The following is a 21275-nucleotide window of genomic DNA, read 5'->3' as shown; positions in this document are numbered from 1 at the left end:
GAGTTCCCAAGGTGGGAATGTGTAAAGAGGTCATTCCAGGCAGAGGAAACAGTATGAAATCTTCAGGAAATTGCAGGGAGTATGGTCTAACCAAAATGAAGGTGCATGCTGGCAAGTGTTGAGATGGCTCTTGACAGTAGGGAGCTGCATTTTGTATGTAGTCCTGAGGAGTTTGAACTTCATTCTCTAATTTTTGGAGGATCACTGAAAAGTACTGAGTGTGAGCAGATTGATTTTCATTTTAGCAATTTTAGCTTTTGAGATAGTTTAGAGGATAAATCAGGAATTATAGTGGTTATGGGACTGGGCAAAGGGAGCAGTTAGAATATCATTGTATCATCTAGATGATGGATGATGGGGGTCATTAAAATGGCAGTGGGAATGACAAGAAAAGGATAGATTCCAGATATGTTTAAGAAACAATCAATAACATTTAATGATTGATTGTGTGTAGTGAGAGAGGAGGAAGAGTCCAATATAAATCCCAGATTCTGGCATGAATGATGGGATTAGATGGGTCAATTTCTCACTAGATTTTTGAGAGAATTTTATGTATGTGAATAGCATCTACAAAATTAATAAGCATATAAAGGTAACTTCTGAGGAGGTTATTTCTAAGTTTTTCTTTATTTTTATTTATAGATGCCACTTCAAATGAACAACAAGAGCTTTTCTGTCAGAAGTTGCAGCAGTGTTGTATACTGTTTGATTTCATGGACTCTGTTTCAGACTTGAAGAGCAAAGAAATTAAAAGAGCAACACTGAATGAACTGGTTGAGTATGTTTCAACTAATCGTGGTGTAATTGTTGAATCAGCGTATTCTGATATAGTAAAAATGGTAAGCCTCTAGACTTATGTTCCTCAGATTTATATAAATCAAGTAAGATCTGAGGTATAACTATGAATTAATGAGACTTATTTTTAATAAATGTACAATAATTAATATACTCAAAAGAATGTTTTTTAAAATAGTCCAATTGAAAGGATAACCAGGGCCGGCTCCGTGGCTTAGCGGTTGAGTGCATGCGCTCTGATGCTGGCGGCCTGGGTTCGGATCCCGGGAGCGCCCCGAGGCACCACTTCTCCGTCCAACGTGAGGCCGAGTCCCAGGTACAGCAACTAAAAGGATGTGAACCTATGACATACAACTGTCTGCTGGGGCTTTGGGGGGAAAAAAACTGAATAAATAAAATCTTTAAAAAAAAAAAAAAAAAAAAAAAAAAAAGAAAGGATAACCACCTATTCCAATGATGCTGGCATTGCTTATAGTAGTTTGGGAATTCAACAGCCACAATGGCTGGTGGCTACCATATTGGATAGTGCAGATCTAGAGCTTAGGAGAAAGATGTAGGCTCAAGATTATATAGATGAATAGGTAATTAATGTCATGGGGCTGAATAGTCACAGAGGGAGAATGTCTAAAGGAGGAAGAGAAAACCAATGAAAAACTATGGAGCTGTCTACATTTCAGCAGTGGATAAGGGAGTTAAGTCTAAAAAAATTCTAAATAAGAATTTTAAAGGACTAAAAGTCTAAAAAAGGACATTTTTATATCATATTTTCTGATTCTGTAGCACTTGAATTTTAATCAAAACTCAGGACCTTTAAGAAGTTAAATAATATAAATAAATGTTTGAAATATCTGATGTGAAAAATAAACTACTGCCAACTTTATTGAAGTAAGGTTGTTTAGAATACTGTTTATTAATAATTCAACCTTATTCTCCATCAAACAATAGAAATTCGTTTAGGATTTGTGATTTTTGTTATTTGGTGCATACTAAGAAAATACGAAAAATTCAGTTGGAATAATTAAAGAGTCACTGAGTACCTAATTTAAGCTTAAATGTTACCAGGGTATAGAAGGTTATAGCAGTATAACCTGTAGTTGCCTTCATTTCTTTTCCCTTGTCTAATATATATTCTGAGAGAAGAGCAAAATATGTAGGCAAGTTAAATTTGGCCCTAATATACTAGTTGAGTTTTCTTTCATCACATTGTGTTAGAAGACCTGTTAAAAGAACTTAGGAAATTTTGGTTGTTTTTTTCAAAATATGAAAATAAAAGCCTTAAAATTTTTTAAAGATTAACTATAGAGAGAACATTAATCAAAATGAAATTGGCTTCTGAAACTATCATAGACAGTAAAAAGTAAGTGACAGTTTGAGAATATAAATATTGAATATTAATAGACTTCTTATTTTGTTTTTTAATTTGTGTTTAGTATTAAAAAAGGTTCAGGGGGAAAAAGCAGTGTTTTCACTTTACTGATTTCAAATGGTTTGTATTTAGAAATTTTGAAAATCCTGGGAAGATACTTACAGCTCTATAAAGTTGTTGACTTAGATATTGAAAGTACTCAAATATTTGAGTCAAATTATTCCGTAATTGCTATATACTAATAAATTCTGGGATTTAATTTCTTTCCCCAAGTAAAAAGGTATGTGTGTTTTGTCTTTTTTTTTTCTTAACTTCTGAGTATATAACTTGACTCTTTCTAGATAAGAGTGAAACTAGCTCACCCCCTTAGTCCTTTAAAGCTTTTCTGTATATTTGTTATATACAGTTAATTTTATTGGTGGCTACAAGGTTAAGTTTTTCTTTTACTGCCAACAATAATAAGTATGATCTCAAGGGCAATTGTGTGCTTTTATGGCATATATTTCCTTTTCAAGTTCTACCTATGACTTTCTGCCACTTTTTTGTGAAATTGATATCCATCCAACTATTTATTGGTTCTGCCCCATGTACTGGCTTTGAGTTCTAACAGATCAAAATTCTAGATTATTACTTTCTAACTCATAGTTATAGTAATTGACTGTTAGCAGTTATTTGGCCTACCACAGATGCCACTTCATAAGAATAGTTGGAAATTTGCTTGCACCACCAAACACACCTTGTCTCATTCTCTATTCCTCAAATAGTTTATCTCAAGTGACCAATCCCTCAGTAGTATGGCCTTAAATGTTTACTAAACCATTTGGTCTGTCAGTCTTTTCATCATTCTTCAAAAAATTTTGAGTTGGGACCACAATCTATCCTTTGCTAGAGAAAAAGGATATGTAATTTACCTTGGTACTGAGACAGACAATATGAAAGATGAAATTATAAATACTGTATTTCATTGAATCTAAAATGAAGAATCTCAAAGCACATCTTGATTTCAGAAAGATTTAATATGTTTTTTTTTTAAAGGCTCAGGGTAGATGAATTACAGTAAATTAAATCATCATGGGATATTATAAACTATGTTTGTAATAGCAGTGAAGGTATTCTACTCCCTCCGTCCTCCTCCTTAGTGTGGTGTGTATGTATAAGAATGGAGATATTTTACCAAACTCTTTTGGGTTGTAAGGTAAGTAAATGGCTGGGTTAGAATATGGAGGGAGTTGTGGAAAGATGAAAAGAATCAAGTTAGGGATAGGAAGAGTTAGGAACTTCATGCTTTTCCCCCCAAAATTACCTTCCCTCCCTTCTTTTTTTTTTTTTTTTTTTTTAAGCAAAACTTGGAAAGAACATGTTTTAAGGAAGTGGAATCCAAAGGTAATCTGTAATCTTCAGTACCTTGGCGTCTGAAGGAATCAGAGTATGAGATATAGAAAACAGAGAAACAAATGCCTGCCTTCTTCATATCTTGAAGAGGTTTATAGGTTTTGAACTAAGCTTATAGCCACAACATAACTTTTTTCTTCAAGTTGTCTTAAAATATTTCATTTTTCGTTGTTGAATTTAATTAGACAACAAAGAATATAAATCTAAATTTATTTTTCCTTACAGATCAGTGCTAACATCTTCCGTACTCTTCCTCCAAGTGATAATCCAGATTTTGATCCAGAAGAGGATGAACCCACACTTGAGGCCTCTTGGCCTCACATACAGGTGTGGAACATAATTATGTATGGACAGTTTTTACATTTATGATATTCTGCTGAAATCATGGTTCTCTCTTTTAGATCTGCGTGTCTATTTAAAATATTTGACTTTTAAGGTTTTCTTAACATTTTCTTTTCCCAAAATATTGTTTTTTACTTTTTTATTGTGATAAAACACACTTAACATTTATCATTTAAAGCTTTTTAAAGTGTACTATTCAGTGGCATTAACATTAAGCATCCCCACTATCTAGTTCCAGAACTTTTTCATCACCCCAAATGGAAACCTCCTTGTCATTAGTGTCACTTTTCATTCCCCTATCCCCAGAGCCTCTGACAACTACTAATCTACTTTCTCTCTCTGTGGATTTGCCTGTTCTGGGTATTTAATATAAATAGAATCATATAATAGGTGGCCTTTTGTAAAGTCTGGGTTCTTTCACTTAGCCTGATATTTTCAAGGTTCATCAATGTTGTAGCAATACTCTTCTTTTTTTTTTGCGGAGGCAGATTCCCCCTGAGCTAACGTCCGCTACCAATCTTCTTCTTTTTCTATGTGAGCCGCCACTACAGCATGGCAACTGACAGATGAATGGTGTAGGTCTGCACCCAGGAACTGAACCTGGGCTGCCGAAGTGGAATGTGCCGAACTTAACCACCAGGCCACTGGGGCTGGCTTTCATTTTTTTTTAATGGCTGAATAATATTCCATTGTATGGATATACCACATTTTGTTTATCCATTAATCAGTTGATGGACATTTGGGTGGTTTCTACCTTTTACCTGTTGTGACTAGAGCTGTTATGAACATTCATGTACAAGTTTGTTTTAACATCTGTTTTCCCTAAGTTTTGATATATTATGTTTTTGTTTTCATTCATCTCAAAATATTTTCTAATTTACCTTGATATCTTTTTTGACTCATTACTTATTTAGGAATGTGTTTGATTTCTGTGTATTTGTGACTTCCACATTCCTTTCTGTTATCGATTTCTAATTTTATTCCATTGTGATGGGAGAATATACTTTGAATGTTTTCAATCCTTTTAAATTTCTTGAGGCTTGTTTTATGGCCTAGCATACTGTCTGTCCTGGAGAATGTTTCATGTGTGCTTGAGAAGAATGTGTATTCTGTTGTTGCTGGGTGGAGTGTTCTGTAGAAATCTGTTAAGTCTAGTTGGTTTATAATGTTGTTCAAGTCTTCTATTGTTGATCTTCTGTCTAGTTCTATCCATTATTGAAAGTGAGATATTGAAGTCTTTAACTATTATTGTTGAATTGTCTATTTCTCTCTTCAATTCTTTCAGTTTTTGCTTCATGTATTTTAGGGCCCTATTGTTAGCTGCGTATGTTTATAATTGTTATATCTTCCTTATGGATGGCTCTTATCATTATAACGTTATCATTATAAATCTAGTAACAGTTTCTGTGTTAAAGTTTATTTTGTCTGATATTAGTATAGCCACTCCAGCTCTCTGTTAGTTACTGTTTGCATGATATATCTTTTCCATCCTTTTACTTTTAATCTGTTTGTTTCTTTGAATCTAAATTGTCTCTCTTGTAAACAGCATGTGGTTGGATCATGGTTTTCTTTTATCAATTTTTTTTTTCTTTTGTGAGGAAGATCAGCCCAGAGCTAACATCCATGCTAATCCTCCTCTTTTTGCTGAGGAAGACTGGCTCTGAGCTAACATCTATTGCCAATCCTCCTCCTTTCCCCAGTAGATAGTTGTATGTCACAGTTGCACATCCTTCTAGTTGCTGTATGTGGGATGCGGCCTCAGCATGGCCAGAGAAGCGCTGTGTCGGTGCGTGCCCGAGATCCGAACCCAGGCTGCCAGTAGCGGAGCACGCGCACTTAACCGCTAAGCCACGGGGCCAGCCCCCCAATTTACTTTTAATGTAATTACTGATAAGGTAGGATTTACATCTGCCATTTTGCTGCTTTCTGTATATCTTATGTCTTTTTTGTTCCTGTGCTCTTCCGTTACTGCCTTTTGTATTAAATACGTATTTTCTAGGGTACCATTTTAATTCCCTTGTTTCTTTAACTTTCTTTGAGTTATTTTCTTATTAGTTACCCCGAGGATTACAATTAGCATCTTAAAACAATCTAGTTTAATTGATTACCAGCTTAACTTTAGTAGTATACAAAACTTGGATACAACATGCCTCCATTCCCTACCCCCTCCTTTGTGGTATTATTGACATACAAATTAGATGTTTATACATTATATGCCCACCAACACAGTTTTGTAATTATTGCTTTTTGCAGTTGTCATGTAAAGCAGTAGAATACAAGAGTTACAAATAAAAATACATTTATACTGTCTTATATTTACCTGTTTAGTTACCTTTACCCATGCTCTTCATTTCTTCCTATGGATTTAAGTTACATATAGTATCCTTTCATTTCAACCTGAAAGATTCTCTTTAGTATTTCTTGTAGGGCAGGTCTGTTAGTGATAAATTCTCTCAGTGTTTGTTTATTGGGGAATGTCTTAATTTCCCCTTCATTTTTGAAGGAGAGTTTTGCTGGATATAGAATTCTTAGCTAACTGCCTTGCTCCTTCAACATTTTGAAGATGTCATCCCACTAGTCTTCTGGCATCCATGGTTTTCTGGTGACAAGTCAGTTGTTAATCTTATTTAGAACTTCATGTATATGATAAGTTATTTCTCTCTTGCTGCTTTGAACATTTCTCTTTGTCTTTAACTTTTGTCAATTTGATTATGATGTGTCCAGATGTGGATTTCTTTGACTTTATTCTACTTGGAGTTCATTGAGCTCCAGTTAAGTGTTCATTGTGTAAATTAATATTTTTTGTCAGATTTAAGTTGTTTTTAGCCATTATTTCTTCAAATATTTTATCTGCCTCTTTCTTCTCTCCTTCTGGTACTTCCATTATGTCTATGTTGATATGATTAATGGTGTCTCACTGGTCTCTCAAGCTCTGTTCATTTTTTGTGCATTCCTTTTTCTTTCTGCACCTCAAACTGGATAATCTCTATTGACCTATCTTTACATTCGCTTGTTTTTTCTTCTGCCTGCTCAGTTTTTCATTATTTTTGTGAGACAGGAAGTTCACCGAAGTCCTCATTCTGCCATTCCAGAAGTCCATCTCTAGAGCACACCTTTTTGGTTGAGATTGAGGGAGGGATGGTCTTCCTGCCCTAAATGCCATTGTGTGACAACTCACTCCTCAGAATCATTGGAAAATTGGTAATAAAAATTTGTTATATAGGCAGGACCAATTCTTCCGTTGAACTTTCCCTAACTAATTCTGTCTAGCTCTAACTGCTTCATTCAAACATCTCCTCAAATATGTGGCTTTAATACATCATCTAGGGTTCACTCAACAGAATCACATTGGCACTACCTCACTTGATACTGTAGTTACTAGAACTCTTTAGACAGGATTCAGGGTAGATTATCTTAAACCACTTATGCTGTATTATGAAAACTGTCATAAAGATTCCATTATAGCTGTAAAAATATTATACTCACGTGTTTAGTGTTTCTTTTGCACATGTTCTTATATCTAGTCTTTATGATGCACATGTTCTTATATCTAGTCTTTATGATCATTGACTTTTGACTATATACATTGGGTTTTATTTTTACTCCACAAAATGTCTAGTTAAAATTCTCTGAGAATACTCAAATGACACCTTCAGTTTACAGATATTTTCATATTTTCAAAATAAGCAAGGCTTTGAGGGAGAAAGTAAAAGTCACCAAATTCCAAGGATTCTTGCCTAATGCTTCAAATATAATGACTTTTATATTTTTAAGATAATATTAATGACCTAATATCTGCAGGCAAGCACAACAAAATGTTTTTCTAGAGAATTCAATGTATCTGCCTCCATATGACCAATGGCGTTCATTTATAAGATTGCTCATCATGTTTAGCTAATTATATTAATAGCAATAACAATAGCTACCATTTCTTGAGCACTTAACCATGTTCCAGAGATAGTGGCAACTGCTTTATATACATTATCTCATTTAATCCTTATAGTAACAATATAAAGTAGATATTGTTTGCATTTTATAGATAAGCTTAGATGAAGCTAAAAGAGATTAAGAATCCTGCTTAAGATTATACAAATAGCAAGTGGCAGAATCAGGTTTATAACTCGTATTACTCTGAAGTCCATGCTCTTAATTATTACAAGTTTTACTGCCTCTCCTAGGTATAGTCTATGGCCCTAAAACAGATATATACAAATTCTTATGAGGTTTAATTCATACCTTTATAGCTTCATTATAACACCAGTAAATTACATCTTCCAAATAATTTAACTAGCCATCACTTTTTCTTTTTTAGCCCTCATAAGTGAGTTTTTAAAGGTATATACAGGTATAAATTGTGCCTTAGTTAAATGGAACAAAAGTTTATATATAGGGCCGGCCCCGTGGCTTAGCGGTTAAGTGCTCACGCTCCGCTGCTGGCGGCCCGGGTTCGGATCCCGGGCGCGCACCGACACACCACTTCTCCGGCTATGCTGAGGCCGTGTCCCACATACAGCAACCAGAAGGATGTGCAGCTGTGACATACAACTATCTACTGGGCTTTGGGGGGAAAAAAATAAATAAATAAAATCTTTAAAAGAAAACCTTTTTAAAAGTTTATATATACAAATTCTAACGAGAATTATTTTCATTACAAAGCATGGGGAAATGGAGATGATTCTGGTGACAGACTTCTACTCAAATCCCAGTTTTGATATTTTTCTATCTATATGACCTTGGTTAAGCTGCTTAACTTCTCTGCATTTTCCTTTATAAAACTGGGATAAAACAGGATTGTGTTAGGATTGAGTGGGATAATGTATGCACAGAACCTAGCACAATTTTTAAAACTATGCTGTTTTCTTTGCTCTCCTTTTTTTTTCCTTAAAAGATAGTACTTTTGGTATTTGGGAAGTATACTTTTTTCTTATGTTACCTTTATGCTGATACCTTTACATGATACCCTTGGTTCTCTTTTATAGCTAGTTTATTGGTTCCTTAGAATGAACAATACTGAAATTAGCAAGTAGTCTCTTCTTCCCCTACTTCCTTCTTCCCTAGCATCTAATATAAAGTAATATCCTTTTACTCTCACAGTAAGTACCTATATGGCAGTTTGAAGCTTTCTACTTTCCATACACTCTTCTCCATTCCCTCACCTAACTCTATATTTTTGATAGTTGTAATACCTACATGGTTAGAACATGTAACTAATTATTGTATACTATTCTTTCACCTTTATGCCCATCACTTACTAGTTCTACAGCTAATATATTTAATGTTTACCATGATTCCTTATGTCAAAGCTTCTCTAATCATTTCTTGGTAATCTGGAGCTCATTCTTTAGAAGACGGATTCATGGGAACATTATTCCCTGAGTTCTTGCATGTTTAATAGCACTTTGTAGCTTTTTTTTTTTTTTTTACGATTTTATTTATTTATTTTTTCCCTCCAAAGCCCCAGTAGATAGTTGTATGTCATAGCTGCACATCCTTCTAGTTGCTGTATGTGGGACGCGGCCTCAGCATGGCCGGAGAAGCAGAGCGTTGGTGCGCGCCCGGGATCCGAACCCGGGCCGCCAGCAGCGGAGCGCATGCACTTAACCGCCAAGCCACAGGGCCGGCCCCACTTTGTAGCTTTTATTTTTTTTATTTTTACTTATTTATTTATTTATTTTTAAGTTTTAATTTTATTTATTTATCTTTCCCCCAAAGCCCCAGTAGATAGTTGTACGTCATAGCTGCACATCCTTCTAGTTGCTGTATGTGGGACGCGGCCTCAGCATGGCCCGACAAGCGGTGCGTCGGTGCGCACCTGGGATCCGAACCCGGGCCGCCAGCAGCGGAGCGCACACACTTAACTGCTAAGCCATGGGGCTGGCCCCAGTAGCTTTTATTTTTTTATTTCTTTTGTGAGGAAGATTGGCCATGAGCTAACATCTGTTGCCAGTCTTCCTCTTTTTGCTGAAGAAGATTGTCCCTGAGCTAACATCTGTGCCCACCTTCCTCTATTTTGTATATGGGACGCCACCCCAGTGTATGGCTTGATGAGCGGTGCATAGATCTGCATCCGGGATCCAAACCTGCGAACCCTGGGCCGCTGAAGTGGAGCGTGCAGAACATCCCCACTACGCCACCGGGCCAGCCCCTGTAGCTTTTATTTTTAAAGATCAACTTGATTTGATATAAAATCCTTGGTTCAGCTTCTTTACTTAAGTACCTTAAATATGGTTATTCCGGGCCGGCCCCGTGGCTTAGCGGTTAAGTGCGCGCGCTCCGCTGCTGGCGGCCCGGGTTCGGATCTCTGGGTGCGCACCGACGCACCGCTTCTCCGGCCATGCTGAGGCCGCGTCCCACATACAGCAACTAGAAGGATGTGCAACTATGACATACAACTATCTACTGGGGCTTTGGGGGAAAAATAAATAAATAAAATTATAAAAAAAAAAAATATATATGGTTATTCCGTTGTCTTCTGATTTCAGTCTTTCTTTCCCTTAATGAAGACTTGGCCTTTTTGCCTGGATGCCCAAAGGATGTTTTTCTTTTAATGGCCAATTGCTTTACTAGACTATACATAAGTGTTGATTTTTCTAGGTAAATCTTCCCAGTTGAATAGTGTTCTTTCACTATAAAAGTCTATTTTTCTGAAAAGTTTTCTTCGATAATAGTTTTTAGTATTTCTTTTGTTCCACTGCTTTGGTTTTCTTCTTTGGGGATCCTGGCTATTCAAATGTTGGCTCTTCTTTGCCTTTGTATCTCTTACTTTCTTGTGAAATCTTTTTTTTTTAATCTCTTTCTTCAGGCTGTTGGATTGTCTTTAATTTTTCTTCTTTCCACCCTCTTTTTCCATTACTCTAGTTGTAAGGTTGACTGACAGAGTGAATATTTAATTTTTCCAGCTTCAGTAGGAAGGGAATGGGTATTAGGTTAGCCAAGCAACAATGCCTGCCACAGGCTAGAACAATTGGAGGGAAGAGTGTCTTGAATAAAATGAAAAATGATATATTTTTAATGACAATAGGATGAATAATCAGCAACATCAGCTATTTTCTACATTGTCCCTGGGAGGTAGAAAGGCACCCTGCTTTATATATGGGTGCTAGGTATTACTTCAGATTACATTGTTGATTTTTAATTTGGCAGGACTTATATTTTTAAGTGGTCATTTCGTTTTATTTTTATTATAAAAGACAAGAGAAAGAAATTTATATTCTAAACTATTTGGGACACTTTAAGGAATAGTCGTCCTCATTATTTATTAATTTATTCACTCTGTTTAGCACATATACATCTAAATAAAATGGAACAGTTGTCCTAGGATTAGTTAAAGCTGATAAAAATTTTAAGATAGAGCAGCACATTAGAGCTAATAGAATTCGAAAATCTGAAGTGGAAAACTATTTTTTAATAGCATATACACAAGTTCATCTGAAATTTCAAGCATAGTTGGTATAAAATTAGTGATACTGTATTTAATGATGCAGCAGTTTTAAAAGCATGAAATTCTCATTAGCTGGTAAGTTACATATTTTTTAATCACATGTAGTTGGATAATCTGAAAAAGTCTCTTCAGTCTTTGAATTTTTAAAAATAGTTTTTCCAGGGGCCAGCCCAATGGCGTAGTGGGTATGTTCACACACTCCGCTTTGGCAGCCCAGGGTTTGCGAGTTCACATCCCAGGTGTGGACCTACACACCACTCATCAAGCCATGCTGTGGTGGCTTCCCATATACAAAATAGAGGAAGATTGGCACACATGTTAGCTCAGGGACACTCTTCCTCAAGCAAAAACAGGAAGATTGGCAACAGATACTAGCTCAGGGCCAATCTTCCTCACCAAAAAAAGAAAAATAGTTTTTCCTTTAAGATATTTTTATATGCCCATGGAAATTAACAGTGGAAATTCAGCCAAATAAACAATACGCTTTCTGTTTTTCACTGGTATGATTTGAAATTTCATTTAAATTCCCTGAAACTAATGGTTCTTAATGTTTTAGGAGGTGGTGAGTTGCTTTCAAAATATTTTTTTTTAAAAAATGAATTTTCTTCCAAGACAAAGACACAGAGACTCACAAGAAATTTTTGTACATCCATGATCCCCTGATTAAAAGGCTCTGCCCTAGATGTGTATGTTTATAGTTAGAAATCTTTTTAGTAACTAAAATTTGTTTTAGTTTTAAAATTTTGCAATTAAATGGTCTAGGGTTATCAGAAACTACTAAATAAGTGAGCTGATTTATAAGATTTGTCAGTATATTGTTGCTACATTATTATTTAAGCATCTCATGTTTTTTTATTGTGGAATATTAAAGCTGCTCTGATAAATGAGATTATAGAGAGTTGTAGCACTGAGGGAATTTGCTCAATGGAAGTTTCTTTCCCTGTTGTCAATGTACTTTGAATCAATTCTCCTAGACTTTTTTGTTTTGTATTAAAAGTTTACTTTTACAATTAGCTTATCAGATACTTGGTGCTAGAAATTAATTTAATAGGGTTAAAAGTAAATGTTAAGTTTAGTTAATGAGGGGAATAATCACAATAATTTCAAAACCTTTCAAATTTTTATTTCCCCAACCCTTTTCATGAATTTTCTAAAAATGTGCTAATTTACAGTTTATCTCTTTTTACTTTTTTTCACACTGATGGAAATACTAATGAGCATAAATGGAATAATGGAATAAATGGAATAAAGAAACACATAAGAAAGAAACAAAAGAAAGGTCATTTCAGCACTAGGGGATTGGTTATATCTTTTCATTTACTAAGTGTAGTATTATATGATAACTATTAATGAACAAGTTATAAATTACTTTTTATTTTCTTTCCTTCCCAGTATTATTGCTTTATATTTATTGAGGATCAACAGGATAGTAATTTTCTGTATACCTACTTTTAGATAATTAGGGAGGATTGGCTGCTGTATTAACCTGGAATACAGGCAGATTGTGTAGTATTTTCATTTTCTTTTAGCAATTATTTTCTTTAGTGGCACATATAATTAAGATAAGGATAGACCTTTTATGGAATAACCTGTATTAGGGACCAGAGGCTCTTTTTGGTCTGTATAATTAGAAATTTAAACTGGGGACATACATATTTCACAGTGTACACCTTCACATTCAAATAGCTCTTGGCCAAATACTATATTTTATTTATTTATTTTTTTAAAGATTTTATTTGTTTATGTTTTCCCCCCAAAGCCCCAGTAGATAGTTGTACGTCATAGTTGCACAGCCTTCTAGTTGCTGTATGTGGGACGTGGCCTCAGCATGGCCGGAGATGCGGCGCATCGGTGCGCGCCCTGGATCCGAACCCAGGCTGCCAGCAGCGGAGCGCGAGCACTTAACCGCTAAGCCACGGGGCCGGCCCCAAATACTATATGTTAAATTTTTGCATGTTGTAAGAATAAAAAATGACCTGGTGGTGTAGTGGTTAAGTTCAAGCACTCCACTTTGGCAGCCCAAGGTTCGCAGGTTCGGATCCTGGGTGTGGACCTAATGCACCACTCATCAAGCCATGCTGCGGTGGCACCCTATATAGAAAATAGAGGAAGATGGGCACAGATGTTAGCTTAGGGTTGATCCTCCTCACCAAAAAAACAAACAAAAAAATCAGAGCCAGCCCTGATGGCCTAGTGGTTAAAGTTAGGTGCGCTCCACCTTGGTGGCCCAGCTTCAGTTCCCCAGGCACAGAACCACACCACTTGTCTGTTAGTAGCCATGCTGTGGCGGCAGCTAACAAAGAAGAACTAGAAGAACTTAGAGCTAGCATATACAACTATGTACTGGGGCTTTGGGGAGGAAAAAAAAGAGAGGGAGGAAGATTGGCAACAGATGTTAGCTCAGGGCGAATCTTTCCCAGCAAAAAAACAAAAAAAAGATAGGGATCATAGCCTGATACATTAACATTTATGTACAAAAATAGAAAAGGAACATCTTTTATCCTTATTAAGGTTGAGAAACATTTTTATTACTTTGACCATTTTAATTGTGAATAGTTATTTATTATTAATTATCCTTTTAATTCTTATGGATAAAAAACTATAGACTAAACTATTCAAGGTTCGTTCAGAATCTGTCCTATTTTTTAAAAGATTACAGAGAAAAAAACATTCTTAGAGAACTAAGATTTTGTGTTTTCCATGTTCCAGGCAATGTTCTAGGCACTTAATATAAAATATTTCATCTAGTTTAGTATTTAATTCTTACATGAATTCTTTCATATATTAAATCAATTTTTAAAACTCATTTAAATTAGTTTCTTCTTTATGGAGGTTGGAAAACATTCAGTCACCATACTTCTTGAAAAGAGCCTTTTGTGTTTGTAGATCTTAAATTTGCTTCTCAGTCTTTGCCTCTCTGGGCCAAACATTTCCAGTTCCTTTAGCTTTTTGTATAGATCTTGTTTTCAGATAGTTTAATCATCTATGCTGTTTTTTGTTGTACCTTCTTCTAAAGTCTTTTATTGGTGAAGACCAGAATTTTTATATATTTTATTTTAACTACCTTAGGAAAGACATGGACAGTACTGAGTAGAATGGTAAGATTACCCTTTATTCCCTACACTTTTTTATTATCTTTCATCTTTTTAGGGTATTTTTTTGGTTTACAGAAGTAGGAGGACCATACATTGAACATCTGTGAAGTTTGCCATTTTATTAGAGAAATGAATCCGTTGCTGAAAGTATCTGTTCTTTGCAGCACTGTTTCTTAGATTCTTGGAGCAAATTCTTTCTTCATATAGAAGAACATAGAGAAACTTCAGTAACTATACAGAAATACAGTCTCTCAACAAGTATGATTTTCATTCATTCAGTATTTATTGAGCATCTATTGTGTTCCAGGCATTATTCTAAATATTGAGGGTAAAGTATTGGACTAATAATAAGCAAAAGATTCTAGTGGAAAAGAACAAATAATAATCAAATAAATAATACAATGTCAAGGTATGACAAACACAAGAAAAAAAGTAATGCAGGATAAGGGTATAGAGAGAGTGACAGGGGACAGTGCATTTTTATAGAAGCATAGTCTTAATTGTGCCATATTGAAGATTTTCAGCTCTGTAGATCACTAGTGTTTGTACCTCCATTTGGGATTACTCAACATGTATTTAGATAACCTTTTGTTATCATGGCTTCAGTGGTACTAAGTTGGCTGCATAAAAGCAGTTTCCTGCTAATCTTGACTGGTCACTTAATGTTCACCATGTCAGGTAAATGATGCAGATGAAAACTATGTAAGAAATAATGTGTGGTTATCTGTGATAGGCACAGGTTTCAACTGTATATGTGATTTAGAGGATTCTGTTTGATCTGGAGCTTGATGTCTTGTAAGTCTCCTCAAAGACGTGCTATGACTCTCAAAACTATTAAGCCTTGAGCCCTGTATTTCTGATGCAATCTTAAGAGGTAGAGTATGCAGGCTAATGTGTGCCATACTTGACTCATGTTTAACCTGGTCCCACCTTACCAGGAATCTTAACTTCCAATGAACTAGGGATCTGCATAAAGATTCTGAGTCTCTGATTCCATACCCACCAACCTGTACCCTACACCATCTTCTTCTCAAGACATGTCCTTTCTTTCTATAAAAGCCCTCTTCTTTCTTCTTGGCTTGTCCAAAATCAGATTGAATGCAGAGCTCAAGTTGCATGTCCTCCTTACAACTTTTTTTACTGACCTTATTCCACAGTGATATAGCCCTTTTCTAAATGTCTCCTGCACTTGCAGTCTGTGCCATAATTTTTGTCTATATACCATTTTATGTTTTTAGTTTGGTCTTACCTTCCTAACAAGTGAATGAGCTTTTTAGAGCTTACAGTGCCTAGTGTGTTCACACTATATGTAGCTAAAGGAAAACTTGTTACCTTGACTCAAAACACTTCTGACACTAAAGGTGTGGATTTTCCACACCAAGAAATTCTCCAGTTCTCCACGGACAGCAACTGGGTGTCCTACAGTTTATTCGTTTCTGACACTAACTACCCAGAGTTAGCACAGACCCCACAGGTTAGGGGCTCAGTCCCACAAGACTGCCCCCCACTTCGGATGGCAGTCACGAGTCTGGGCCTCCTGTACTTTTGACCAACTGGCTCTAAATCTGAGATTCCCGTGACCCACTCCTCAGGTTCAATTATTTGCTATAACAGCTCACAGAACTCAGGGAAACATTTGACTTACTCTTACCAGTTTATTATCAAGGATGCAACTCAAGAACAGCCAAATGGAAGAGATGCGTAGAGTAAGGTATGAAGAAGGGGCTTGGATCTTCCATGTACCACCCTTCTAGCATGTTGAGGTGTTCACCAACCCAGAAGTTCTCTAAACCCTTTTGTTTAGGATTTTTATGGTGGTTCCGTTAGGTAAGCATGATTAATTAAATCATTGACCACTCAACTCAATCTCCAGCCCGTCTTTCCTCCCTGGAGGATGGAGTTTGGGGCTGAAAGTTCCATTCCCCTAATCACATGGTTGGTTCCTCTGATAACCACCCTTCATCCTCCTAGAGTCACCTTATTAGCATATACTCACATATGGTTGAAAGGGGCTTATGAATAACAAAAGACGCTCCTCTCACCCCTTATCACTCAGGAAGTTCCAGGGGTTTTAGGAGCTCTGTGCCAATAACCAGGGATGAAGACCAAATATATATTTCTTATTATATCACAGTATCACAGTATTGAACATGAAAATAGGCACTGAGCAAGACGTGCCAGTGAAAGTGTGTAGCAGTCCATGAGACTGTACTAACTCTTCAGAGGACTGTGATAATTTCTCTCTTTTTGCATATGTGTACCCCAAAGCAAAATTATCTATATAGTTGGTTGATTAGAAGATTATTTATAAATACTTAATTGATATCAACTTCAATTTTTTCTTGTTATATCCCTAATTCATACTTAACCTTAAAAATTAGATAATAATTAGACCAGATAAGCATCACTCCTTTTGCATAGTTGGGCAAAAATGCATCAAACAAAACAATATTTACTCAGATCCCAAAACCATTGTTAGCCTTAGAATATTGTTGAACTCATAGTACCAAAAATTTGTTATTCTATGGTAAATGGTAGGGCCCAGATCTGGTAATGCTTTTTGTATGTTGTGAGGTCTAAGGTTAGTGAGCAGTCTTCTTTTTTCTCTCCCTTCTATATGTGGCCTAACTGGCTACCTACATGTTTGTTGAATGACTACTTTTACTTTGGGATCTAATCCTCCTTTTTTATTTTTAGGGCACTGAATTGATATGTTGTTTAATAGCTAATAAATTAAGGCACATTTTGAGCTATACTCCTGCCTTTTATAGCTGTTAGGTTACAATAAAAAAAAGTTTAGTGTATTGGCTTTTCTTCTTGAAAGACAGATGTAGGTGTGATGGAAGCAAGTTGAACTTAACATTACTTTCAGTTCTGATTTGTGGTAGCAAGTGAACATTTGCTATTACTTTTAAGATACTTGGCACTTTTTAAGTAGAAGGCCTGCTTTGACTTCTGGTTTATTCACTGTGGTTCCTTCCTGAGCCCTGTACTTATATAATTTGGTTCATTATCTTTTATTTGACTTTCTCTCATAGTTGGTGTATGAATTCTTCTTAAGATTTTTGGAGAGCCCTGATTTCCAGCCTAGCATTGCAAAGCGATATATTGATCAGAAATTTGTACAACAGGTAAGGAATTCTTATGTCTTAAATTTTCTTATATTCATCTTAGCAATGATTTATTAACATGGTTAAAAGAGTAGTTTTTCAAAACGTTAATGATTTATTTCAATATAACAGCATTCAATATTCTTACCAGACAATTAGGATAAAAGTGAAGTAGTTTTGAGAATAAAAGAGTATTTTTAATCAAGAGTGAGCTCTAATGAAGTCAATCACATTATCCTATCCAATCTTAAATTCTCATCATTATTTTATAAAGACCAGAAAAGCAAGCCTTTCTGGAATATCTAACTGAGAAAATTTGGTATTGACCATTCAATCTAAGGGCAAACTTTAAAAAAATTTTTCAGTCTTTTACCTTGAACTTGACATGTTTTAAGCACTGTGACTTTGAAATGACAGAGAGGGTAAAAATGGAAATAGAATCATTGTTAGGAGTTTGGGCTGTAGGCTTCTTTCCTGTCATCAGGTATCAATTACCTTCCCTTTTCCTTTCCCTTTCCCACCTTAGGCATTCTAGCCACCCAATTCCTGAACCACAGATAAAATGGGATCTTTAAGAAGAAAAGGCGATAGAGTTAAACGTATATGATACCTTCTTTCTTTTTTAAAATTGGTTATTAGCTATTTTTGGAACCTGCATACTCAAAATTAATTTCTCAAAGTATGTTCATTTTTATTTTTATTTTCAAAATCTTTTCAAGAATTTAAAGGCCTCTTTTAACTACATGGAATTGGCTGGCCCTAGACAAAACTGTGAAGTAGACCGAACCTTTTTATGTCCGTTTTCTCTTTTGAAATACTTATCAGTATGTAAGGTCTCATGAGGAATTTGATGCTCTCCTCTTCTAGAGTTATTTGCATTTTAAAGAAAGGTAGAAGTGGGGCCAGCCCCGTGGCTTAGTGGTTAAGTGCACGCGCTCTGCTGCTGGCGGCCCGGGTTTGCATCCCGGGCGCGCACTGACGCACCGCTTCTCCGGCCATGCTGAGGCCGTGTCCCACGTACAGCAACTAGAAGGATGTGCATCTATGACATACAACTATCTACTGGGGCTTTGGGGGAAAAAAATAAATTAATTAATTTAAAAAAATTAAAAAAAAAAAAGAAAGGTAGAAGATGGGTGAAGGGGTAGTAATGAACCCAGTGTTGAGGCAAGGATTAAAATCATTACAAGGACCCTTCCTACCCCTTACCACCATTGTGTGTCCCCTATGATAAAGATTCTACAGATATGAGTTTCACATATTTGGAGTTCAGTTTCGGTCATTTGTAGCTACCCCTGACTTCATACAAAGTATTCTGACTAGTTGCTGTGAATGTATTGATAAATGAAGAACATTGTCAAGAATATGTTCTTCAACCATTCAAATAGCTCTTCATAAACTATGAAGAAATACTGTGTGTTAACAGTAAAATGTACATTTCAATCACAAGTAAAAATCAATCAGATTAAACGGAGCTATGTTATTTTGGTAACTGCAAATGAATGCATATTTATTTCCTTCTATAGTCTTGTGTGCTACAGGAGTACAGTATATTAAGGAACTCTAGTAATGCCATATTAAATTGTATTTAAGATAACAGCAGGGGGCCGGCCCGGTGGCTTAGCGGTTAAGTGCGTGCGCTCCGCTGCTGGTGGCCCGGGTTCGGATCTCGGGTGCGCACCGACACACTGTTCCTCCTGCCATGCTGAGGCCGCGTCCCACATACAGCAACTAGAAGGATGTGCAGCTATGACAGACAACTATCTACTGGGGCTTTGGGGGAAAAATAAATAAAAAAATTAAAATCTTAAGATAACTGCAGGTTGAGGGGAACAGTTGCCTTAGTGCTTCCTCCTGCTGGAGCTTGAGGTATTTCGGCTGCTAGATTATTCAGTGAGGGGGAGCAAGAAGAAAACTGGTGGGGTGGGACCCTTTTTCTACATTCTACTCTAAATGTCTGAATTATCTGAGAAGCCAAGGCCCAATAATTTGTTTTTAGCAGTTTATATGACTGTGCTTTCACAGATCTAAGGTATTAGTGTGCTGCTTTAATAAATAGTATGTATGGGAATTCTCAGCTTTTATATTTTGATATTATTTGATTAGGGTGGTAAGTTTTAAGACTTAGAAGTACAGGAAAGGGCCGGCCCCGTGGCTTAGCGGTTAAGTGCGTGCGCTCCTCTGCTGGCGGCCCGGGTTGGGATCCCAGGTGCGCACCGACGCACCACTTCTCCGGCCATGCTGAGGCTGCGTCCCACATACAGCAACTGGAAGGATGTGCAGCTGTGACATACAACTATCTACTGGGGCTTTGGGGGAAAAAAATAAATAAATAAAATTATAAAAACAAAAAACAAACAAAAAAACCAAAACAAACAAAAAAGGAAGTACAGGAGGGGCTGGCCCGGTGACGTAGCGGTTAAGTTCGTGCGTTCCGCTTCAGCAGCCCGGGGTTCGCCGGTTTGGATCCTGGGCACGGACCTACTCACCACTCGTTAAGAGATGCTGAGGCGGCGTCCCACATAGAAGAACTAGAAGAACCTACAACTAGGATATACAACTATGCACTGGGGCTTTGGGGAGAAAAAAGGAAAAGAGGAAGATTGGCAACAGATGTTAGATCAGGGCCAATCCTCCTCCTCAGAAAAAAAAAAGTAGTACAGGAAAAAAATCTAAAGTATAAATTTGAACATTCTTTTTTTTTTAATTTATTTATTTTATTTTTTATTTATTTATTTTTTTCCTCCAAAGCCCCAGTAGATAATTGTATGTCATAGATGCACATCCTTTTACTTGCTGTACGTGGGGCGTGGCCACAGCATGGCAGGAGAAGCGGTGCATCCGTGCGCGCCCGGGATCCGAACCCGGGCCTCCAGCAGCGGAGCACACGCACTTAACCGCTAAGCCACGGGGCCGGCCCAGAACATTCATTATTTTAAGGGAAGAAAACAATTGCATAATTATAGGTTATGTTCAAATCATAGGATTTCAGAAGAAAGAAGGAAGCTAAGAATTATTGAGTGCTTTTCATGTGCCAGGCACTGTCCTTATGTGCTTTTATATAAAGAGCTAGATGGCACAGTCAGGATTTGAACTAGACTCTCTGTGATGTTACCTTCTCTTAAAAAAAAAATGGTTTCAACCATCCTCATTTTGTCAATGAAGAAATAGGCTCAGAGGTTATGAATTACCCTTAAAAGCACAGTTAGATATAAGTATCAGAGCCAGAATAAGAAACATAGTTTCCCAATTATTAGTTTTTTGTGTTTTATTATGTGAATATTGTATTTCTAATTAGATTATTTTATTTAATTATACTATTTCAAAATAGATTTCTTTAAATAGATTTGACACTTAGCTAACAACTATTCTTTAGTTTAGTATTTCCCCCCTGAGGATCAACTTGTATTAAATTATATTGTTCTTGAATTAGACATGATGACCTTAACAATGAAGGGCCCCTTTTATTAATTTGAAAGCATATCTTCCAAGTAAACCCAACATCAGAAACTTGCATTTGAGTGTCTTAAGTAGTGTAGCCATTTTTAATTAGAATAATTTGAACTGAATTTATTAGGTATGTTAATATAAATTTTCATGCTCATGGATATTTTTTTGCTGGAGCCTCATGCAATACTTTAATAAGCTAGTGAACAAAGAATGCAAACTATAAGCAAGACACTTGTTTAGGGGTATATAAATATGACTAAAGTCATCACTACCCTCAAAAAATA

General features: G+C 36.2%; 1 protein-coding gene across 1 annotated transcript in view; it reads left to right on the top strand.

The window, feature by feature from the left end:
- The window catches only part of PPP2R5A (protein phosphatase 2 regulatory subunit B'alpha), a 69111-nt gene that overhangs the window by 32868 nt on the left and 14968 nt on the right, over window positions 1-21275 (top strand). Inside the window, exons 2-4 of the mRNA XM_004424892.3 lie at window positions 643-839; window positions 3779-3880; window positions 17470-17562. Coding sequence (XP_004424949.1) covers window positions 643-839; window positions 3779-3880; window positions 17470-17562 — 392 coding nt within the window. The remainder of the gene's footprint in view (window positions 1-642; window positions 840-3778; window positions 3881-17469; window positions 17563-21275) is intronic.

The sequence above is a fragment of the Ceratotherium simum genome, chromosome 2 (assembly GCF_057802395.1).
Source record: "Ceratotherium simum simum isolate JZ-2026a chromosome 2, ASM5780239v1, whole genome shotgun sequence".
NCBI classification, from domain to species: domain Eukaryota; kingdom Metazoa; phylum Chordata; class Mammalia; order Perissodactyla; family Rhinocerotidae; genus Ceratotherium; species Ceratotherium simum.
Note: the sequence above shows the minus strand (reverse complement) of the source record. Positions and strands in the feature narration are given on the sequence as shown.